This window comes from Xiphophorus maculatus, chromosome 2 (assembly GCF_002775205.1).
Source record: "Xiphophorus maculatus strain JP 163 A chromosome 2, X_maculatus-5.0-male, whole genome shotgun sequence".
In the NCBI taxonomy this organism is placed as follows: Eukaryota; Metazoa; Chordata; class Actinopteri; order Cyprinodontiformes; family Poeciliidae; genus Xiphophorus; species Xiphophorus maculatus.
The window spans coordinates 8,540,191-8,557,574 of NC_036444.1; the positions used below are offsets into that span (position 1 = coordinate 8,540,191).

The 17,384-nt window shown below is 37.4% G+C and overlaps 3 protein-coding genes across 4 annotated transcripts; 1 reads left to right on the forward strand and 2 right to left on the reverse strand.

The window, feature by feature from the left end:
• Positions 1-713: 713 nt before the first annotated feature.
• On the reverse strand, positions 714-6,888 carry slc24a1 (solute carrier family 24 member 1). Of its 2 annotated transcripts, none has more exons than XM_023345534.1 (10): positions 6,640-6,888; positions 5,144-6,374; positions 3,936-3,995; positions 3,551-3,659; positions 2,939-3,019; positions 2,513-2,601; positions 2,087-2,335; positions 1,905-1,994; positions 1,615-1,781; positions 714-1,520 (listed from the first exon to the last, which is right to left on the reverse strand). In XM_023345534.1, exons 2-10 carry the CDS (start codon positions 6,215-6,217, stop codon positions 1,271-1,273), a joined length of 2,169 nt encoding a protein of 722 aa, XP_023201302.1. In that variant the 5' UTR covers positions 6,218-6,374; positions 6,640-6,888; the 3' UTR covers positions 714-1,270. The 2 variants fall into 2 exon arrangements, with proteins under 2 accessions (XP_023201302.1, XP_023201301.1); XM_023345533.1 differs by having other exon boundaries at positions 2,447-2,601.
• Positions 6,889-8,457: 1,569 nt separating this feature from the next.
• LOC102228798 (sodium/potassium/calcium exchanger 1-like) lies at positions 8,458-12,828 on the reverse strand. The gene is made up of 6 exons (XM_005797800.3): positions 12,473-12,828; positions 10,737-11,758; positions 9,378-9,614; positions 9,201-9,290; positions 8,907-9,064; positions 8,458-8,803 (listed from the first exon to the last, which is right to left on the reverse strand). Exons 2-6 carry the CDS (start codon positions 11,631-11,633, stop codon positions 8,560-8,562), a joined length of 1,626 nt encoding a protein of 541 aa, XP_005797857.2. The 5' UTR covers positions 11,634-11,758; positions 12,473-12,828; the 3' UTR covers positions 8,458-8,559.
• A 352-nt stretch (positions 12,829-13,180) lies between these two features.
• Positions 13,181-17,352, forward strand: ints14 (integrator complex subunit 14). Its single transcript, XM_005797801.2, has 11 exons — positions 13,181-13,797; positions 13,879-13,986; positions 14,628-14,783; positions 15,089-15,207; positions 15,316-15,458; positions 15,542-15,634; positions 15,741-15,885; positions 15,996-16,129; positions 16,388-16,506; positions 16,797-16,862; positions 16,965-17,352. Exons 1-11 carry the CDS (start codon positions 13,576-13,578, stop codon positions 17,196-17,198), a joined length of 1,539 nt encoding a protein of 512 aa, XP_005797858.1. The 5' UTR covers positions 13,181-13,575; the 3' UTR covers positions 17,199-17,352.
• The last annotated feature ends 32 nt before the right edge of the window (positions 17,353-17,384 follow it).

Genomic DNA, 17,384 nt, shown 5'->3' on the forward strand with positions numbered 1-17,384 from the left:
TAAAATTGTTAAAAATATGTAATAAAGTTTTTTTACTTAGTGTTTTTTTAGCTTCAACACACAAAATTCTCTCATCCACTCTGACACAACTAGTCATGCTGACTTGACATAACACACAAATACTGCTTTAGTTTGAAATATTTGTTATGAAATAAATTATTTTAACTACCATTTCAGGTATTGGGGCTGCACAGTGGTGCAGTTGGTAGGACTGTTGCCTTGCAGCAAGAAGGTCCTGGGTTCGATTGCCGGCCCAGGGTCTTTCTGCACTGAGTTTGCATGTTCTCCCAGTGAATGCGTGGATTCTCTCCAGGTACTCCAGCTTCCTCCCACAGTCCAAAAACATGACTGTTAGGTTAATTGGTTTCTTTAAATTCTCCCCGAGTGTGTGTGCATGGTGGGGTGTCCTGTCTGTCTCTGTGTTGCCCTGCGACAAACTGGCGACCTGTCCAGGGTGGACCCCGCCTTTCACATGGAACGTTAGCTGGAATGGGCACCAGAACCCCTCCTCACCCCACTAGGGACAAGGGTGTTAGAAAATGGGTGGATGGATGGATTTCAGGTAGTGACAAAACTGGGACTTGCCCCAGATTTGTACAGCAACTGAGGGGGATGCAAACAGCAAAATAACTGTAACAACTTTATTAAAAAGCAGATCATTAACTTGCAATGTAAATACATGTGTTTATTACACCACATAATCCATACAGGTTAAAACATGTGCCATTTATAAACCCTGAATGCTTCTTTGGTACAAAGGTCTGTGCCTTCACAATGTCAACATCTAAAGAGCTCTCTATGCAATTTAGAAAAACAAGGGTAAAGATGGCTAACATCTAGTTTATTTTTAAAGTTGTCAAAGAAAATACAAATTCATTTTGAGTAAAATAATTTAAAGATCAGATTTAACTTGAAATTTCACCAAAGGAAAGTTATGTTTGAACCTTGATAACCTTGAGATGAAATCTCAGGTTTTGTACCTTTAAATATACTCCAAGCCCAAGTCAAAAACTATGGACATGGAAGAAATTATAAAAACGTCAGTAAACAGATATATTTTACTCTGAACACAGTTACATAGATACTTTTACAACTAAAAATGGTGCAGTGCTACTATTGGTGTTAAGAGTATATCGAATTTACTTGCAATTACTGTTTCAAATGGTCCAAAAAAATGTTTTCATAAGAATTACTTATTTTTTAAAGCTATATTAAGTTCCCCCTCCATGGGAAAGTGTCTACTGTGGAAAAAAGGCTTGAGTTTGCAGTCTCAGATGGAAACAGGGCAGACAATGATGCGATCCTCCAGCATGACGCTGAGCACCAGGAAGATAAAGTAGAGAAGAAACATAGTGAAGCCCAGTACCTTGTTCATTTTCCATTTACAGGCTGCGATGGAGATGATGACGAAAAGGAGCATGAGGAAGAGCAGCACGATGGCACAGAAAAGGCCGTTGCTGCTGACAGCAACTGGAGCCAAACCGTGGATGAAAGAGTACAGGAGCCATGGGATGGGCAAGCTGGCAGAAAAAAAATAAAAGATGCAGGATTGACTTGCGTGGGCAGTCAGTTGATTATTTTCTAATATTGGCAGATCAAACTGTAAAAGCTCACCCCATTGTGATGTCAAAGATGTTACTGCCCACAGAACTGGACACCGCCATGTCTCCCAGGCCCTTACGAGCCACAATCACACTGGTGATAAGGTCAGGGATGGAGGTGCCTGCCGCCAGGATAGTCAGGCCCATAATTTCCTCTGAGATGCCGATGGTCTCTCCCACCTCATAACAAAAAATTGGAGAATGAAATAACATGTGAAAGATTTAATTAGAGATTCAAAATAAATTGGATGTTGATTTCTCACTTCTTGTATTGAAGATAAGCAAAGAACTGCGTGAACTGACCTGATGAGCCCACCATACCATGAGGTAGGAGAAGATAGCAATCCACATAATCGAGCCCAGGAAGGTGAGCACAAAAAATTTCCTGGATTTCTGTTGAGTAAAGTCAAAATATAAAGATAGACCTATAGAGGAATTCAGAATATCACAGCAGCACCTTGAAATGTCTCCTAAATGTCTCTAACCTGGTTCCGAACATCAGGAACTGTGAGCCACAGAGGAAAGACTATGGGCAGCAGGAAGAGGTAGGTGACTTGTTTGAGTGGTGTGTCAGGCCACTGTAAAGACAGTGGGTCATCTTCTTTTTCCTCCTCTTCATCTTCATCTTCATCCTCATCTTCACTGGACTCCTCACTCTCTTCATCGCTGTCATCGTCGTCACTGTCAGAATCGTCTGAATCTTCCGATCCACCTTGTTCTGCTGGAATATCGTCCTGCAGAATGGAGAAAAGTGATGGAGTCCAAATATAATATGAGGAAAGAATATTTTTTAGTCAAAATAAAACCTGATATAAATAGTGAAATCCCTGTACTTTGATTCTTACATAGACAGGTATCAAAGACTGACTTCTGGGCTTTTCGAAAGTCAGCAGGTCATGGGTAGGGAGTACCTTCTTTGCTCCTGGCTCCTCCTTCTTTTCTGCATCTTTGGCTGGGGCAGCCTCTGGCTCTTTGGTCTCCTCAGTTTTTCCACTTTTGCCTGTGGAGGAAATCATAAACATTTTAGTCAGAAATTTGTCTGTGGTGGTTTTAGACCAAAGAAGGTCCTATGCAGAAAGGCAACAAATTAAAGTATGTAAACAAGTACACTTTTTAAACAAGTTTTTTCATCAATGTGAGCTACAAAATACATCATTTTACAGTATTTAAGGGAACTTTACTCTGAGAGCCATTGAGGGCTTCTTTTGACAAGAAATATTGGGAGAATTTAGTAGCTTGGAAATATCTCTGCTATACCCCTACATTTCATTACTACAACCTCTGATCTACTATTCTGTTCAAATATCTGTGCTTGATCATCAGATCCTTCCTGTTACCTTCACTTTTCCCTTGGGACTTGGGCTCTGACTTCCGTCTGGCCACACTGTTCAAGGTCTCAACCTTATCCTTAAACTTTCCTTCAAAACAAACACAAATAATCATTTTGAATGCATTAATAAGAAATGAGGTGTAAAACATTAAACGTGTACTATTTATGAAAACACAGATTCAGTATTGTGTGAGTCCACAAAAGAGTCAAAGCAGGCAGCAACAATGATATAAACACTGCAGCTAAGTTACCTTAATAAACATGTAAAATTCAAAGACAGCAATAGTTTTGCAAAAAAATAAAAATAAAATAAAATAAATCACAGAATAACTAAAATTTTAAGCATAGAAAGATAAATTATTTCACTACCAGTTTTGGCACTAGAATAATGTTTTTCTTTTTTATAACACAACCTGGATCAACAACTGGATCCTTCTGCATACTGAAGGAGTATTTATCTGCTTAGTATCAATCTGGACTTAGAGATGACTGCATACGGGACACCTAGCTAATCCATTTTACACTGGGCAGAACACAGCACACAGGAAGTCTGTGTAAAAGTTATTATTATGCAGTTATCCATCACAAAAGCCATCAGAGGCATAAATGTGGTACTTACCATCTCCCAGAGGGTCTAATGTGTGAATCATGAGCTGAAAGATGGTGTTTCTCATGGTGCTGTTGTGTAAAGATGCAGAACTCCCCCCTCGCTGAAGGGACGGCTTCAACTAGGGAAAAAGATGGCTGAGGTCACGACAGCTTCCCTCAATACAGACACGACATGTCATTGTAAGTCATTTTCAAGTGATGGTCGGGGTGTTTTTGCTGAACAAGTTCATTATGATGAATCAGTACCTTCAGTGAGGCTTGTTAGTGAGCAGGAACACAAACAGAAAAACTCAAAATATGTATAAAAACAGTAACAATCAGCGCTGTGGTATCAGGGGGTTAGAAGTGTACCACTTGCTGGAGTTGGTTGATTCATTTTCTTATTTATTTTTTACCTTTAACCGATTCTTGTCCTCTGGAGCAGGAGGGGCATTATCTTCTCCTTCCCCATTTGTCTGTGTGCAACAATGTGTTTTTCAGTGATAATCATACAAATGTATTTCATTTTGGTATAATTTATGTAAGTTTCAGCATAATCTTATACATTACATGTTTTTTTTTTATATTGTACACTCTTGAGGTCTAACCAGTAATAATGTACTGCATTATTATAACATGTATCTTCATGCGTTGGACTAGCTTAGCATTGTAAGTGAACCTTACGATGCTGAGCCATTTGTGCAGCTCTGCAGCACGAAAAAGATGCTGCTTCCTTGAAATAAATGCTACTTTATGTAACAATGACAAGAGAATAGAACACAGGCATACTGTGTGTATCAAAGGCCAAAAAAGCTACTATCAAAAAATAAATTAATAAATTAAGTTGTCAAATGTAATTTTATATATGTGATCACTTAAATAAACTGTCACAAACACGTTAAATAAATATGAATGGATTTGTTTATATGTATGGGATGTGTCAATGTTTTGAACACACAAATGTGAAGTAAAACTTGAATGCTTTAAATATTAAAAAATGGATATCATTATTTCCATATTTACTAATTTATTTCTTATTTCTTATACAAGAGTCCCTAATGAAATAATTAAAACTGTCACTATTGTTCAGTACATAGGGTCTGACATCTGATTGGTTAACCTGCGCACCAGATCACTTGCAGACCAATAACCTTGCTTATATCAGTGCTAGCCATGTCCAACTTTGACAGGTAAAACTAAATAAAAAAAATACATTCTAGAGACACTGTAAAACAGCTCTAAAAACAATTAAATCACAAGTAATATATTTACATATGTTTTAATATATAATAAATTAAACATTTTCTAATGGTGATTTTCACATTTAATCACTTTATTAATATTTTATTTATTCACAGTTATTTGTTAATCATGTATATTTTTTATTTACAAAATTATGTAAACTGTTAAACATATAAATGTTCATTCATTTAATAAATTGAATACAAAGACAAAAATTGAAAGAGTAGCCATTTTCACTCCTGATTCTTCTGGCGTATTGTTTTAGTTGTCCAGCACCAAATGAGAATAATTTTAACTATGAAAGCCTTAATGGAGATTTATCAAGCTAAATAGGTAATCCAGTACGTTAAGCATAAAGATGTTTTATTACATAACTGCTTACCTTTTCAGGTTCTTCCACAGCAATAACCTTCACAATGCTCTTGTGTTTGTGGAGCTGGGTCTTGAATTCTCGCTCCAGTTGCACATTGAACTTCATAAAGACAACATAGAGACTGTAACAGGCCACCAGTATCATGCTCTCCCACCACATAATGACATTGTCCAAGAAGAAGATGATCAGTAAGATGAGGTCAAGTATGTAGAATGAAACATCTCTGAAAAGTGGCCACCAGGTTAGATGAAGAATCTCCCGAGAAAATAAAGCACACATCCCAATCACAAACAAAATGTTAAAAACTGCCGAGCCGACTATTGTGCCAATGCCCACGTTGCTGTGGGCGATGAAGACTCCTATAAGAGAGGTGAAGAGCTCAGGTGCAGAGCCTCCGGCCGCCATAAAGGTGGCGCCTGCTACATCATCAGAGATGGCCAGTTTGTCAGTGATAACTCCCAGTGCGGGCACAAAGAACTCGTCGCAGACAATCGCAAGAGAGACAAACATGTACATCATTCCCACAATGTGAAGAAGCACCCATCCTCGTCTGCGATCTTCGATAGAAAAGATGTCTTCAGGGTATTCACCTTTGACATGAGGAGCTTCACCAGGTGGAGCTGGGGAGACAGTTGTAACTGGTGGAGCTGGAACTGGGGTGGGTGTCACCAGAGGAGGTTCTGGGGCCACATAGATGCAATGCACCAAAGTCCGGTTTGTGGTTGGCAACAGTGTGGATTCAGTGGAAGAGGCTTCTTTGTAATCACTAGTTAAATCCATATGTGTGTTTGTATTTAAATCCTTATCAGTATGAGGAATCACATGCGTTGGTGTTGTTTGATCTGTGAGCTCTAATTTGGGTGCAGTAGTGAGAGGTTCCTCCAGCTGGCCAGGTTCTGCTGTGGCATCCTCAACGCCCTCTGTTGACCCTTCTCCAAAATCCTCTCCAATCTGAGCCACTGGCATTGGTGCCTGCAGCCTGGCACTAATGGTGAGCTGGTAGAGGGTACAGAGAAAAACTCCGGAGAGAAGAAACAGAACCCGGCTCAGCTGGAGCCGTTTCCTTCTATGACAATGCATCATCCTCCAAAGCAGCGCTCCTGGTGGCTAGGTTGAATTAAGTAGCATAAATAAGCTTTGGTAGAGTCCAGCTCTGTCCCCAACAGACCATGGGGTAGAAGAATACAGAACTTCAGTAGAGTGATTCATGTCACATCATTGAGTTTGTGGAAAATTCAACCTATTGTAGATTGAAGAAAACACCAAAATTAGTCACAAGTTCAGCTCAATTTAAACATTCAGAAAAGCACTCTTAAAAAACATTGCCAGTCATTTAGACAAAATTATGATATTTATAAAGACTGGACAAGATTTTTGATGGTAAAATACAACTAACTTATAAGGTGGTACTGACTGAAAAGTAAATCTCTGTCAATTAGAAAAGATCATGAAATAAAGAGGTAAAAAAAAATATAAAGGAAAAAAAAAAGTAACAATACACTTACCTTAAAATTAACGTGCAGTTAATGGCACAAAATCCCAATGCAGCTTTCCCAGGTTAAATGTACTTGCACGAACAAAAACTATTGCCCAACGACTAAAGGCTTATGTAGGGCACAGAACGAGTCTTCACAATGGATCAACATAATACCTAACACCCGAAGTCTTCTAAGAGGATTAGCTGCATTGTCTCACTCTCACTTTGCAAATGTAACCTCAGCAGTGATCTGTATGATGTAAAGTAAAAGTAAGCAACATGTCATAGTGCATAGATGTAGGACTGAAACTGAAGGGATTTATATTTTGAAACTCTTCCTCTGTCGTTTCTGAAATATTTTCACCTGGGTGACTTTTCTTGAGAAACAGGATGTTCACATACAACACTCCAATAGGTTCTTTTGTACGACCTGACATAAGTCAATCTCTGTGCCACATGTATGTCTGAGGACATACTCTCATGGACAAGCCTCCTTGTGCAGGTTGTTAGCTAATTTACAATGACATACTTGACAAAAAGATGAGTGAATTAAAATTTAAGTTTTCATCACAACTTCTCCAGAAACATCTGTAAAAATCTAAGTTATGTTGCTTAGACCTTGCAAGACCTTGAGTCTTGTAAAGAAAAATAAGAAAAATTAAATGCAGATGAGCACAAAACCTTAAATCCCTAAAGAGGAAACAGGTCACACAAGGCATTTTTATGGATATACTTTTAATGTAATTTAATAAAAGACAATGAGTATGATAATACACAAATAAAACATTTTTATGCTACCTTTATATATCAAGATATGTATTAAAAACACAGAAACAAGACAGTAATTTTAATAAAGTACATTATTTCTCTATTCTATTGCTTAGCTGATCTGTTCTTTCAAATCTAAAATATTTTTAATCTAACTTTATGTGAACAAAACCACCTGATTTCAGCACATTGTTTTTTATTAAACAAAACAAATAGTGAAAAAGTACACACCAAAGTATAAAGTATTTGCTTTAATATAGATTTCCTTTGTTTTTTCATTTTTAGTCACAATATAACATTTCAGATCATGATATAAATTAGAAGATCTGACTAAGATAACTAGAGTGCAAGCGAAAAGAAGTTTTCAAATGATTTACTAAGGGAAAAAACTATCAAAGCTCAGCTTATGTGAAACAAGCAATCATTGCCTTTTGTTGAGTCATCAATTAACTGTTATTGATGCTGTTTTTCGGTTGATTAATTTTACAATTTTACACGGAGGCATGTAACCCGTACAATCAACAAAGCACTTTAACAAAAACCTGTCTGACAACAAAAAGTAAAGTAAGTTCTCCAAAAACAGCACATCATGTCTTGATCTAAAGAAAGAAAAGACTTCTTTGGACTGATGAGACACTGAGGCTGTATACATAAGGCATAATGGTACACTAGCGAGTCCACCTCTGAATGGCATGGAATGTTTTGAAGGTTTTGGAGTAGTCTAGTGAAAGTTTGGACCTAAGTCGGATTGAGATGCAGCAGCATGACCATAACCATGATCATGATCAATACTTCTGTAGTACTGCTTAATTAAAGCAACCCTTTAAAGTAGAGTGGACCAAAATTCCTCATCAGCAATGAAAGACTCTGCCAGTTCCTGCAAACAATTGATGGCAGTTGCCTTCAATTAGGAAAAGTGACAATTACGTTTTCACTAAGGGCCAAGTTTGTTGCTAAAACTGCAGCTATATAGACTTGAGTTATTTACAGCTAAAATATATACCGGTATTTATATTTATGAAGTGTACTCGGCAGGTATATTGATAATAATTTGATTATCACGCTAACTCTTTTAAACTTCTTTCTTTAAACCCTGTTAGATGTCAGGATGGATCAGTTTTATAGAGAAGAATCCAAGAAAATGCATAAAAATATTTCGAGGTTTTTTTTAGTTTTCTTTTTACACAGAGCATATAATGATTTGAAACACCATCAATATGCTAATGACCACAAAAATAAGGTAGAGAAGGACCCACGTGAGACCAAGCAGTTTCTTCATCCTCCACTTAAAAGATATAATGGAGATGACAGCAGCGAGGAGCATGACGAAGAGGAGGATACTGGAACAGAAGAGGCCTTCAGTCGAGATAGCCACAGGGGAGAAACCATGGATGACTGAGTAGAGGAACCATTGCACTGGTAGACTTTTGGATGAAATAACACAGAAATTACAGTGAGACCAACAAATCTTTGAACACCTGTTCTCTCATCTTATCTCAGCAATGACAATTCAATCTATTTACTCACAATAGAGTCATAGTAAAGATGTTACTGCCCAAATTACTGGACACAACCATGTCTCCCAAGCCTTTACGAGCCACTATTAGACTAGTTATAAAATCAGAGCTGGACATCAGTGCTCCCACGTATTTTATAGGACCGATCACACCAAATGTCTCATCCACCTATAAAATATAAAAATACCGTTTAGTAGGATTAAGTCCAAAATCCAGGATGAAAACACACATACAGCCTAAATAATTCAATGCAAAATTAGACTCTTATTAAAGAACAACAGAGCTGTTTTTAGAAACACTGCACCTGATGAGCCCACCACCTCTCAAGGTAGGACAAGATGCCAATCCACACAATGGAAGTTAGGTAGGTCAGCACAAAGAATTTTCTGGCTCTCTGTGAATCAAACACCACAATAAAATCATAGATCAAGTATTAAGAGACAATTACTCTAAAAGATTCAAAACATTAATCTGACCTTACCTGACTACGAACATCGGGAAGTGTGAGCCACAGAGGAAGGATGATTGGAAACAGGATGATGTAGGTGGCTTGTTCCTGCCATTTGTCAGGCCATCGTAAAGACAGAGATGTAGCTCCTTGTAGTAATTTACTCTCAACAAACTTCTTTTCTTTGCATCCACCATTGTTTTCATTGCCACATTCTTCATCACAGTCTCCAGGGTCTTGTGCATCATTCTCACTTTGAGGTATACACACCTGGAGGGGATTGTTTTAAATGTGACAAACAGATAAAAGGAGGACTTTAAACATCAGATAAAGAAAAAGAATTAAGAAATAATTTCCACAAAAATTTGTACTGAGATAAAAGAAAGCCACAATGTATTTAAGAATGTTTACATCAGGATATTTGTCCCTGATGGCAATCCAAATAATTTATTAATAGGCATTTGTCGATACCACGCTGTAGTGAGATACTTCATGAAAGTAGAGGCTATATACTGTATGTTTCATCAATATTACACCTTCAAAATTAGCTTTGTGATTATGTCCCACTTAACTCACACACCAATGACTTGCCTGATGCTACAATCTCTCCTATGTTTTTCTCAAAAGTGACATGCATTTGCCTCAACATAACACTCTAACATGGCTACATTTAAAAAGGCTACAAAAATGACATGTAAGGCCTTAGTAATTTGTAATAAGCACCATAATACAAGCATGGAACAGCTGTTCTGTTCAGTTCAGTCTATGTTAATATTTGTCTGTTACTATAAAATAAAGCTAATAAAAAATTTGTCTCAATATCAGCTGGCGATATCTAGTACAGGTACTTGTACAGTACTTGATTTGCACATCCTCAACATCTATTCAGCTTTTCATCGCCAGAGATGGCAAAATATGTGCCTTTCAAATAGCATGATAAAAACGTGACTTTTCTTTCATTATACACAATTATACACAATTGTATAATACACAATTATTATACACAATTAATTTTAAGGTCAAGACATTGACTTTAAATGTCAATGTCAATGTAATGACATTTGATGTCACTAAACTTATCTTAATTATGTGTAATGTAGAGCTCCTTTCAGCAAACAAATTTTGGACTAACACAAATAAATCTTTTCTTCAGAGATCATTAACCTTTAGTTACACAGGGGAAAAAAACTCTTTTTTAAATACTTTGCAAGGATTGAGATACAGCATAGGGGCAGTAAACTGTATGTTGAGGTTTACATAAAATTCTGCACTCAAACTTCAACTCAAAAACCTAAAAATTGTGCATAGAGAAACAAAATTCTAAAAACACATTTTACTGTAATTCTGCAGTGAAATATTAAAATATAGTCATACATACAATAACTGCTTTACCTCTACCGGGATCACCTTTTCACATCTCTTCACAAATGAAGCTTTCATCACACCTTTGATTTTCTTGAGTTGGGTCTTCATTATTTGTTCCACATTCTCATCATATATCAAAAAGAGGATGTAGAGTACAAAAATGGTTACTAGAATCACACTTTCACACCATGTGACAACACTATCCAAAAAGAAAATGATCAGTAGGATGAAGCCAAGCATGTAGAATGATAAATCTCTGAAAAATGGCCAGCAGCGTATTGGGAGAACCTTTGCAGAAAACATAGCACATGTTCCAATCACAAACAACATTCTGAAAGCTGTAGTGCCAATCACTGGGTTAATGTTCACAGTTAAATCGTTGTGATAGTAGAGGACTTGGATTAGCTTGATAATGAACCATGGCATGGTTGTTCCTGCAGCCATGAAGGAGGCTCCAACAACATCATCTGAGATGGCCAGCTTTTCCATGATGACCCCCAGAGAAGGAACAAAGAACTGATCACACACAATTAAAAGAGCCACAAAAGCGTAGATCATCCCAAAAACATGCAGGGCCACCCATCCATGTCTCCGATCCTCAATAGAAAAAAGATCACTAGGGTATATCATCCTTCTCCGTCGAACACAGGAGACTGGATCAGATATGGATGACTCCGGTGAAGGATGGCGATCATCTATTGGATCTAAAAATGAAGATTTATGTTCAGGTCCTTCTTTAGTTGAATATGTAGAACGTTGAACAGGAAATTTCTCCGTTGAGTGATCTGTAATCTTTTCAAAATCGTCTACAATGTCAGGCAAAGTAAAAGTGAGTTCAGCACCAACGATCCAATTGTGAAGGGTACCAAGGAAGACAACAGCAAAAATAATCAGCTGCTGAGACCTACATCTTGTAGACTCCATCTTGTGCTAATAGCAGACTCACTTGCTTAGCTTAAGAAAAAAAGTCCTTAATAAAACCCCGGAGTTAAAAGATCCACAGCTCCTGTTGTCTGATTTGGGTATGGGTCTTTATGCCTTAGGCAAATCTGTTTGTAAAGAAGAAAAAGTCTCAATTCAATTAACAGTTTGGTAATAAGTCAAGACAAAACTTAATTTTTCTGCAAGCATGATGACTCAATAAAACAGTTTAAATCCCTTAAGCTTTTTCCTTTTAAAGGAAAATAGAGAACTGAAAAGTGTGCCATTTATGTCCATTCATTGAAATCATGATTGTGGTTAAAGTCAGTCCAGCTTCTGCCTGTATGCATTAAATAATATATTATACTCCTAAACAAATTACAGAGCAACAGGTCCCAATGAACAGTTAACAGCAGATGACAGAAATTAAGCACAGCTTAAATGCACAACATTAGTTACGTTAACAGTTAAGAACATATAAAAAACATGGCAAAATTACACATAAAACTAAAAACCTGTGTATCAAATTTGTCTACAATATGGTAAAATATAATAATTGTAAAGAAAACACAGAGCTGATCCTAATTCATGCTACAGTTAGGCAACAGAAAAAGAGTAATAGCTGTTCTGGTGCTATGGTGACAAGAGCTGTCAGGAGCAGCATAAAATATCAGGTGAAAATATCTGGCTAAATAAAATGAGCTTGAAGAATAAGTAAACCAAGTGGGAACAAAATTCACATCTATAGAAATGTTACACACACACATATATATAGGGATAATAATAATATTTAATGAGGCTTAAAATCCCAATATTCGTAAAGAAAATGTGCACAGACTTACGTTTTTCCTCTATCCTTCAGATTACAAAATCAAGGACGACATTCAAACAAGTTTTCAGATTATACAAAAAAGAAAAAAAAACTTTAGGAAATGTCGTAGTTAAAATAGTCTTTTACTCAATCGGCGCCATCTGCAGTACAAACAGTGAGACGTTTTTGAACAGTTCTAAATGTGGGTTTTTACCAACTTCACCAAAAAGTCACTGTCTATTGCCGTGTTGCCGAGTGGGTGCTGGTAGTTACGTTCCTTCGTACTTCTGCAAAAAATTTGTCGTTACCGAGTCACACCAAAAGACAAAAGGATTCACCAACGGGAAGTCGATAAGATTTTTTTCGGGTTTTTTTCTGGCGTGACGTTTTCGTGTATTTCGTAAGAGTGATCCCAGAAGGAACAAACTTGGATCAGAACCAAATACAATACAAGCAAGTTTTAATAAGAAATAAAGTTCGCAAATATTACACAAATCTAAAATATGAAATTAAAGGTCAGATGTCAGGATTGTTGTGATAATTTATCTCCATGGTGCATCAAACACACCAAACTGCCAAAAGTAGATATAAAATATGAGTTAGAAAAGACAAAATTTGATTTTTTTCCCCCATTTTATATTTTATATGTCTGTAGATATTATTAGTTCGGCTCTAAATAGGTGTTTCCTATTCAATCGTTGTAATTTCACACATTTTGGATTACATAGGAACTATACATTTACAAGTTGTTTGTCGGACGGAATTGTTGGTGCACTTATAATGCAACACAAGCTAAACAACAAAAACGACTAGAGTTTTAGTCGTTTTTATATTTCATATATGATTTTTTTCGCCGCGTTTTTACTCATGGATATTTATCCTTTTATATTTGATGAATAATATCGGGAACGTTTCTATCTTTTAGCCGCTACATTGCAGAAGGCTAACAAACTAGCTCTCGTTAGCCTGTACTAGCCTGTATAATTAAGTTTCAAACGCTATTATTGACGGGTTTTTTTTCTAATTAAAGCTTGGTAATTTTCAGTGAGTTTTGAAAATTACGGACATCGGACGGTTGTAAGCAGTTTTAAATCTACTGTTTTATTGTGGATATCGGATCGGCACTGAGGAGCAATGCCTACAGTGGTTTTAATGGACGTGTCACTGTCCATGACACGACCAGTGTCCCTGGATGGCATCGAGGAGTTCCAGAGGAAAAACCTGGCTGTCCACGGACTCAACATGCTGTTTGAACACATGGCTTCCAACTATCGCTTGGAGTTCACCGCACTGATGGCCTTCTCCTCCCTCTGGGAGCTGCTGGTGCCTTTCACTAGGGATTACAATGCGTTACAGGTAACATCAGTTTCTGCCTGTAAAGTCAAAACACAATATATCTTCAGTATTAAAATAGTTTGTCTATGTTTTTGTTTGCAGGAGGCACTTAGTAACTTGGAAGACTATGACAAAACATGTCTTGAGCTGGCTCTACAAGGAGTTAGTAGCGTTGTTCAGCAGGAGTGGGGCAATGGCTGTCCCTGTCAGGTATTCAGCAATTCTCTTAGTTTATTAGGTTGATTCATAAAAGTAGTTGTGTTCAGTCGGGAGGTTTTCTATGTCATTCATTTGTACATATTCGGTACAACGTAAAATTTTGTTCAGTAGACTTGATCTGTCCAATAGGAAACATTTTCAGATTTTTTAAAATTGAAAAATGATGTTATTGGGGAAAATAATTTACCCATGTGATTGAAAGACGACTTCATTAGTCTTCTTTAGTTGATTCCTACCTGTGAAACTTTGATTACAAGTTGCATAGTTGCAGTTGTAGCCCCCCCCCCCCCCCCCCCCCCACATCCAAGAGCCATTAAAAAAAATTAAAAGAAACCCAAACAGCCCTTAATTTGTCAGTTTTAAAGTAACTGCTATTTTGTCCACTTTTAAATATCTGAGATCCCTCTAGGGTACCTTTTCATGAAATTGCATTTCAGGTTTTTCAAACTAATCTTACTTCCAGTAACTATCACAGTTGCACACTATGTAATCACATTCAGTATAATAATTTTTCTGTTTGTGAGTTTGAAGCAGCCCTTTTATTTTTACTCTTTCACTTTGTTTTCCTGCTTTCAGTAATACCTCATCCTTAGTTGCTCATGGTTATTGCATTTCCCTCTTTTGTCCTGTAGGTGGTGTTGGTTACAGACGGATCTCTTGGGATTGGAAAGGGTTCCCTACGCCACTCTCTTCAAACCCTGAAACATCGTGGTGATGACAAAAAGTTTCCACTCCCTTACCCGTTCCCCACCAAAATGTTCATCCTGTGTGTAGCCAATGCAGAGGAGGTACAGCAGTCCACATTTCTGTTGGCATTCTACCTTGATTTCAAATCAGTTAGTCGAATTCTGTGGAGATACATGGCCAAACGTAATAGAGCTGCAAGAATCATGTTGTATTTTAAGTCTAATTTCCCATAATGTATTACTGTTTTTTCCCCTTGCAAATAATTTGATTAATTTTAGAATTGTATACATAATTGTATCAACCTGTTTGTTATACAACTTGTTTGCAACTCAAGATCATCTTGTGTTATATTTCAGTATTCTATTTGATAGTTCCAATAATGAGCACTTGTTTTGTGCTATTTAAGTTGCAAATGACTGACGCCATGGAAAACCTGGAGGAGCTCCTTCGTCTCAGTGGAGGGGATGGACAGATCTTCACTGTGGATGGACCACTTTGCATGAAGAGTGTACAAGCAATGTTTGGGTAAGGTTGAGTTGATCAGAAGGTTGATCAGAGTTGTTAATTCATTCAGTTGTTTATTCCTATACTGAATGACGCATATTTTTTTTACCGTTATTTCCATTTCTTCAGGATGCTTATTGACCGGGCGTACTCCCCCTTCCACGCGGTTCTGCACTGCGGGAATTTGTCTTCAGACGTTCAGGTGTTCCCCCGTCCCGAGCCGGTGGTGGTGGACGAGGAGGTGGAGCCTATTCCCAGAGCTGTCAGCACAGGTACTTGTCAGGGGTTGAAAATCATTTAAACTTTTTTTCATTATGAAATAAATCTTCACATGGGTTATATATTTTTGTTTCAGATTTGGAAATTGTGGGCTTCATTGAAATTGCTGACATCTCCAGCCCTCCTGTAATATCCAGACACTTGGTTCTTCCCATTGCTGTTAACAAAGGTTTGTTTTTGTTTTTTTTTAGAATGATTTGTGGAGCAGCATAGCATCAACAATAAAAAGTTGAAGTCTTGTATGTGTTGTAACAAATATTTGCACCTAACTTCAGAAGTAGATGAAGTTGGCACAGGAACCACTGATGAACTTGAAGAGGAACCTTCAGCGAGCCAAATGGCTGGGAAAAGTCCAAATTTTTGTGTTCTTTTACATGGAAGTCTAAAGGTTGAGGGGATGGTGGCTCTGGTCCAACTAGGGTGAGCAATAACAGAGCTGATATACATGGCATGTCCTACATTCATCTGGACAGCAAGTTAATTTTTGTGAATGATATCTAAATTCAGTAACTGTCCTGTTTTGATCCCAGGCCGGAGTGGTTTGGCATGTTGTACTCCCAAGCAGACAGCAAGAAGAAGTCAAACTTGATGATGTCTTTGTTTGAGCCTGGTTCTGATCCTCTACCTTGGCTAGGCAAGATTTCACATCTGGGACCAGTTTCAGGTAACATCTTACTTCAAAGACATCAGTTTGCTGCATAATATTTAGGGTTCTTGTGACCTAGAGATGTTTTTGAATTCTTGTGCAAATTTGAATAAGCATACAACTCCCCAATGCTTGTATGGGTCACTGTTGTCGTGCAGATCAAAGGTCTTTTATTTGTGTACATCAGTTAATGATTACTCGGTGTTCTATTTCGATCATAATGATACGGATTGACCGACTTTCCTCTGATGCACAGCCATCTTTCTTGTCTTACAGAGGCTGCTGAAAATCCGTACGGAGAGGATGACAGTAAAAGTCCATTCCCTCTGCAGCCACAGGTCAAGCGAAGCTATGCTCAGAATGTCACCGTGTGGATAAAAGCCAGCGGACTGCAGGTACAGTAAAAACACGGCTAAAACAATCTGTTCAATCTGACAAATAGTGCATTATGGATTATAACCTAAAAGTCCAACAAAGTGGAAGCCCCTAAACTAAAACTAGAGTAGTTCATTGTTACAAATTATCTTCATGGTTAGTGAGGTGTAAAGTTCAAGATTTAATTATTTAAGGTTTTTAAAAAACTAATGTTTTTTATATATATATATATATATATATAAATATATATATATATATATAGTTAACTAGTTGTTAATTTTTTAACAAGTTTTTCTTTGTCATTGTACAGACTGATGTTCAGAAGATCTTGAGGAACGCCAGGAAATTACCTGATAAAACTCAGACCTTCTATAAGGTAGGTTTAGCACAAATGATTTAGAAAAAAATGTAGAATTTTATTTTTAATTTTTTTCTAAACGCAAATAAAACATCTGATTTCTGTTTTTAATTCCATCAGGAGCTAAACCGTCTGCGGAAAGCTGCCTTGGCTTTTGGTTTTTGGGAGCTCCTGAAGGGCGTGGCCGAACTGCTGGAGAGGGAGTGCACCATGCTGCCCGACTCGGCCCATCCAGATGCTGCTTTCCAGCTCTCTCATGCCGCACATCAACTCAAACTAGCCAGTTCTGGTGACTCCCAGTATGCAGCTTTTGATCACAACATTGTCCCCATGCACACAGACTTCTCAAGCTGAGTCACAATGTATAAGCTGATACTGAGCCAGAGTGAACTGAAACCATACAAACGGGGCTTGTACAAAATGTCTGTTGGGAAACTGAAAGTGTTGCACATATTTTGTTTTTTACATGTTTCTGTATAGAATATATTTCCCAAATTGACCACTAATTAAATTACTCATTTTTCTAAAATGTTTATTCGG

Bases quoted from the DNA above. Each gene is read 5' to 3' on its own strand.
- LOC102228798 (XM_005797800.3), bottom strand. From the start codon at position 11,633: ATGGAGTCTACAAGATGTAGGTCTCAGCAGCTGATTATTTTTGCTGTT. The intron at 9,615-10,736 runs GTAAAGCAGTTA...AATCCCCTCCAG, and splicing joins AAAAGGTGATCCCGGTAGAG to GTGTGTATACCTCAAAGTGA. The intron at 8,804-8,906 runs GTGAGTAAATAG...TTCATCCAAAAG, and splicing joins ATCTTTACTATGACTCTATT to TCTACCAGTGCAATGGTTCC.
- slc24a1 (XM_023345533.1), bottom strand. From the start codon at position 6,217: ATGATGCATTGTCATAGAAGGAAACGGCTCCAGCTGAGCCGGGTTCTG. The intron at 3,020-3,550 runs GTAAGTACCACA...TTTGTTTTGAAG, and splicing joins ATTAGACCCTCTGGGAGATG to GAAAGTTTAAGGATAAGGTT. The intron at 2,602-2,938 runs GTAACAGGAAGG...TTTCCTCCACAG, and splicing joins GTCCCAAGGGAAAAGTGAAG to GCAAAAGTGGAAAAACTGAG.
- ints14 (XM_005797801.2), top strand. From the start codon at position 13,576: ATGCCTACAGTGGTTTTAATGGACGTGTCACTGTCCATGACACGACCA. The intron at 15,886-15,995 runs GTGAGCAATAAC...TTTTGATCCCAG, and splicing joins GTGGCTCTGGTCCAACTAGG to GCCGGAGTGGTTTGGCATGT. The intron at 16,507-16,796 runs GTACAGTAAAAA...GTCATTGTACAG, and splicing joins TAAAAGCCAGCGGACTGCAG to ACTGATGTTCAGAAGATCTT.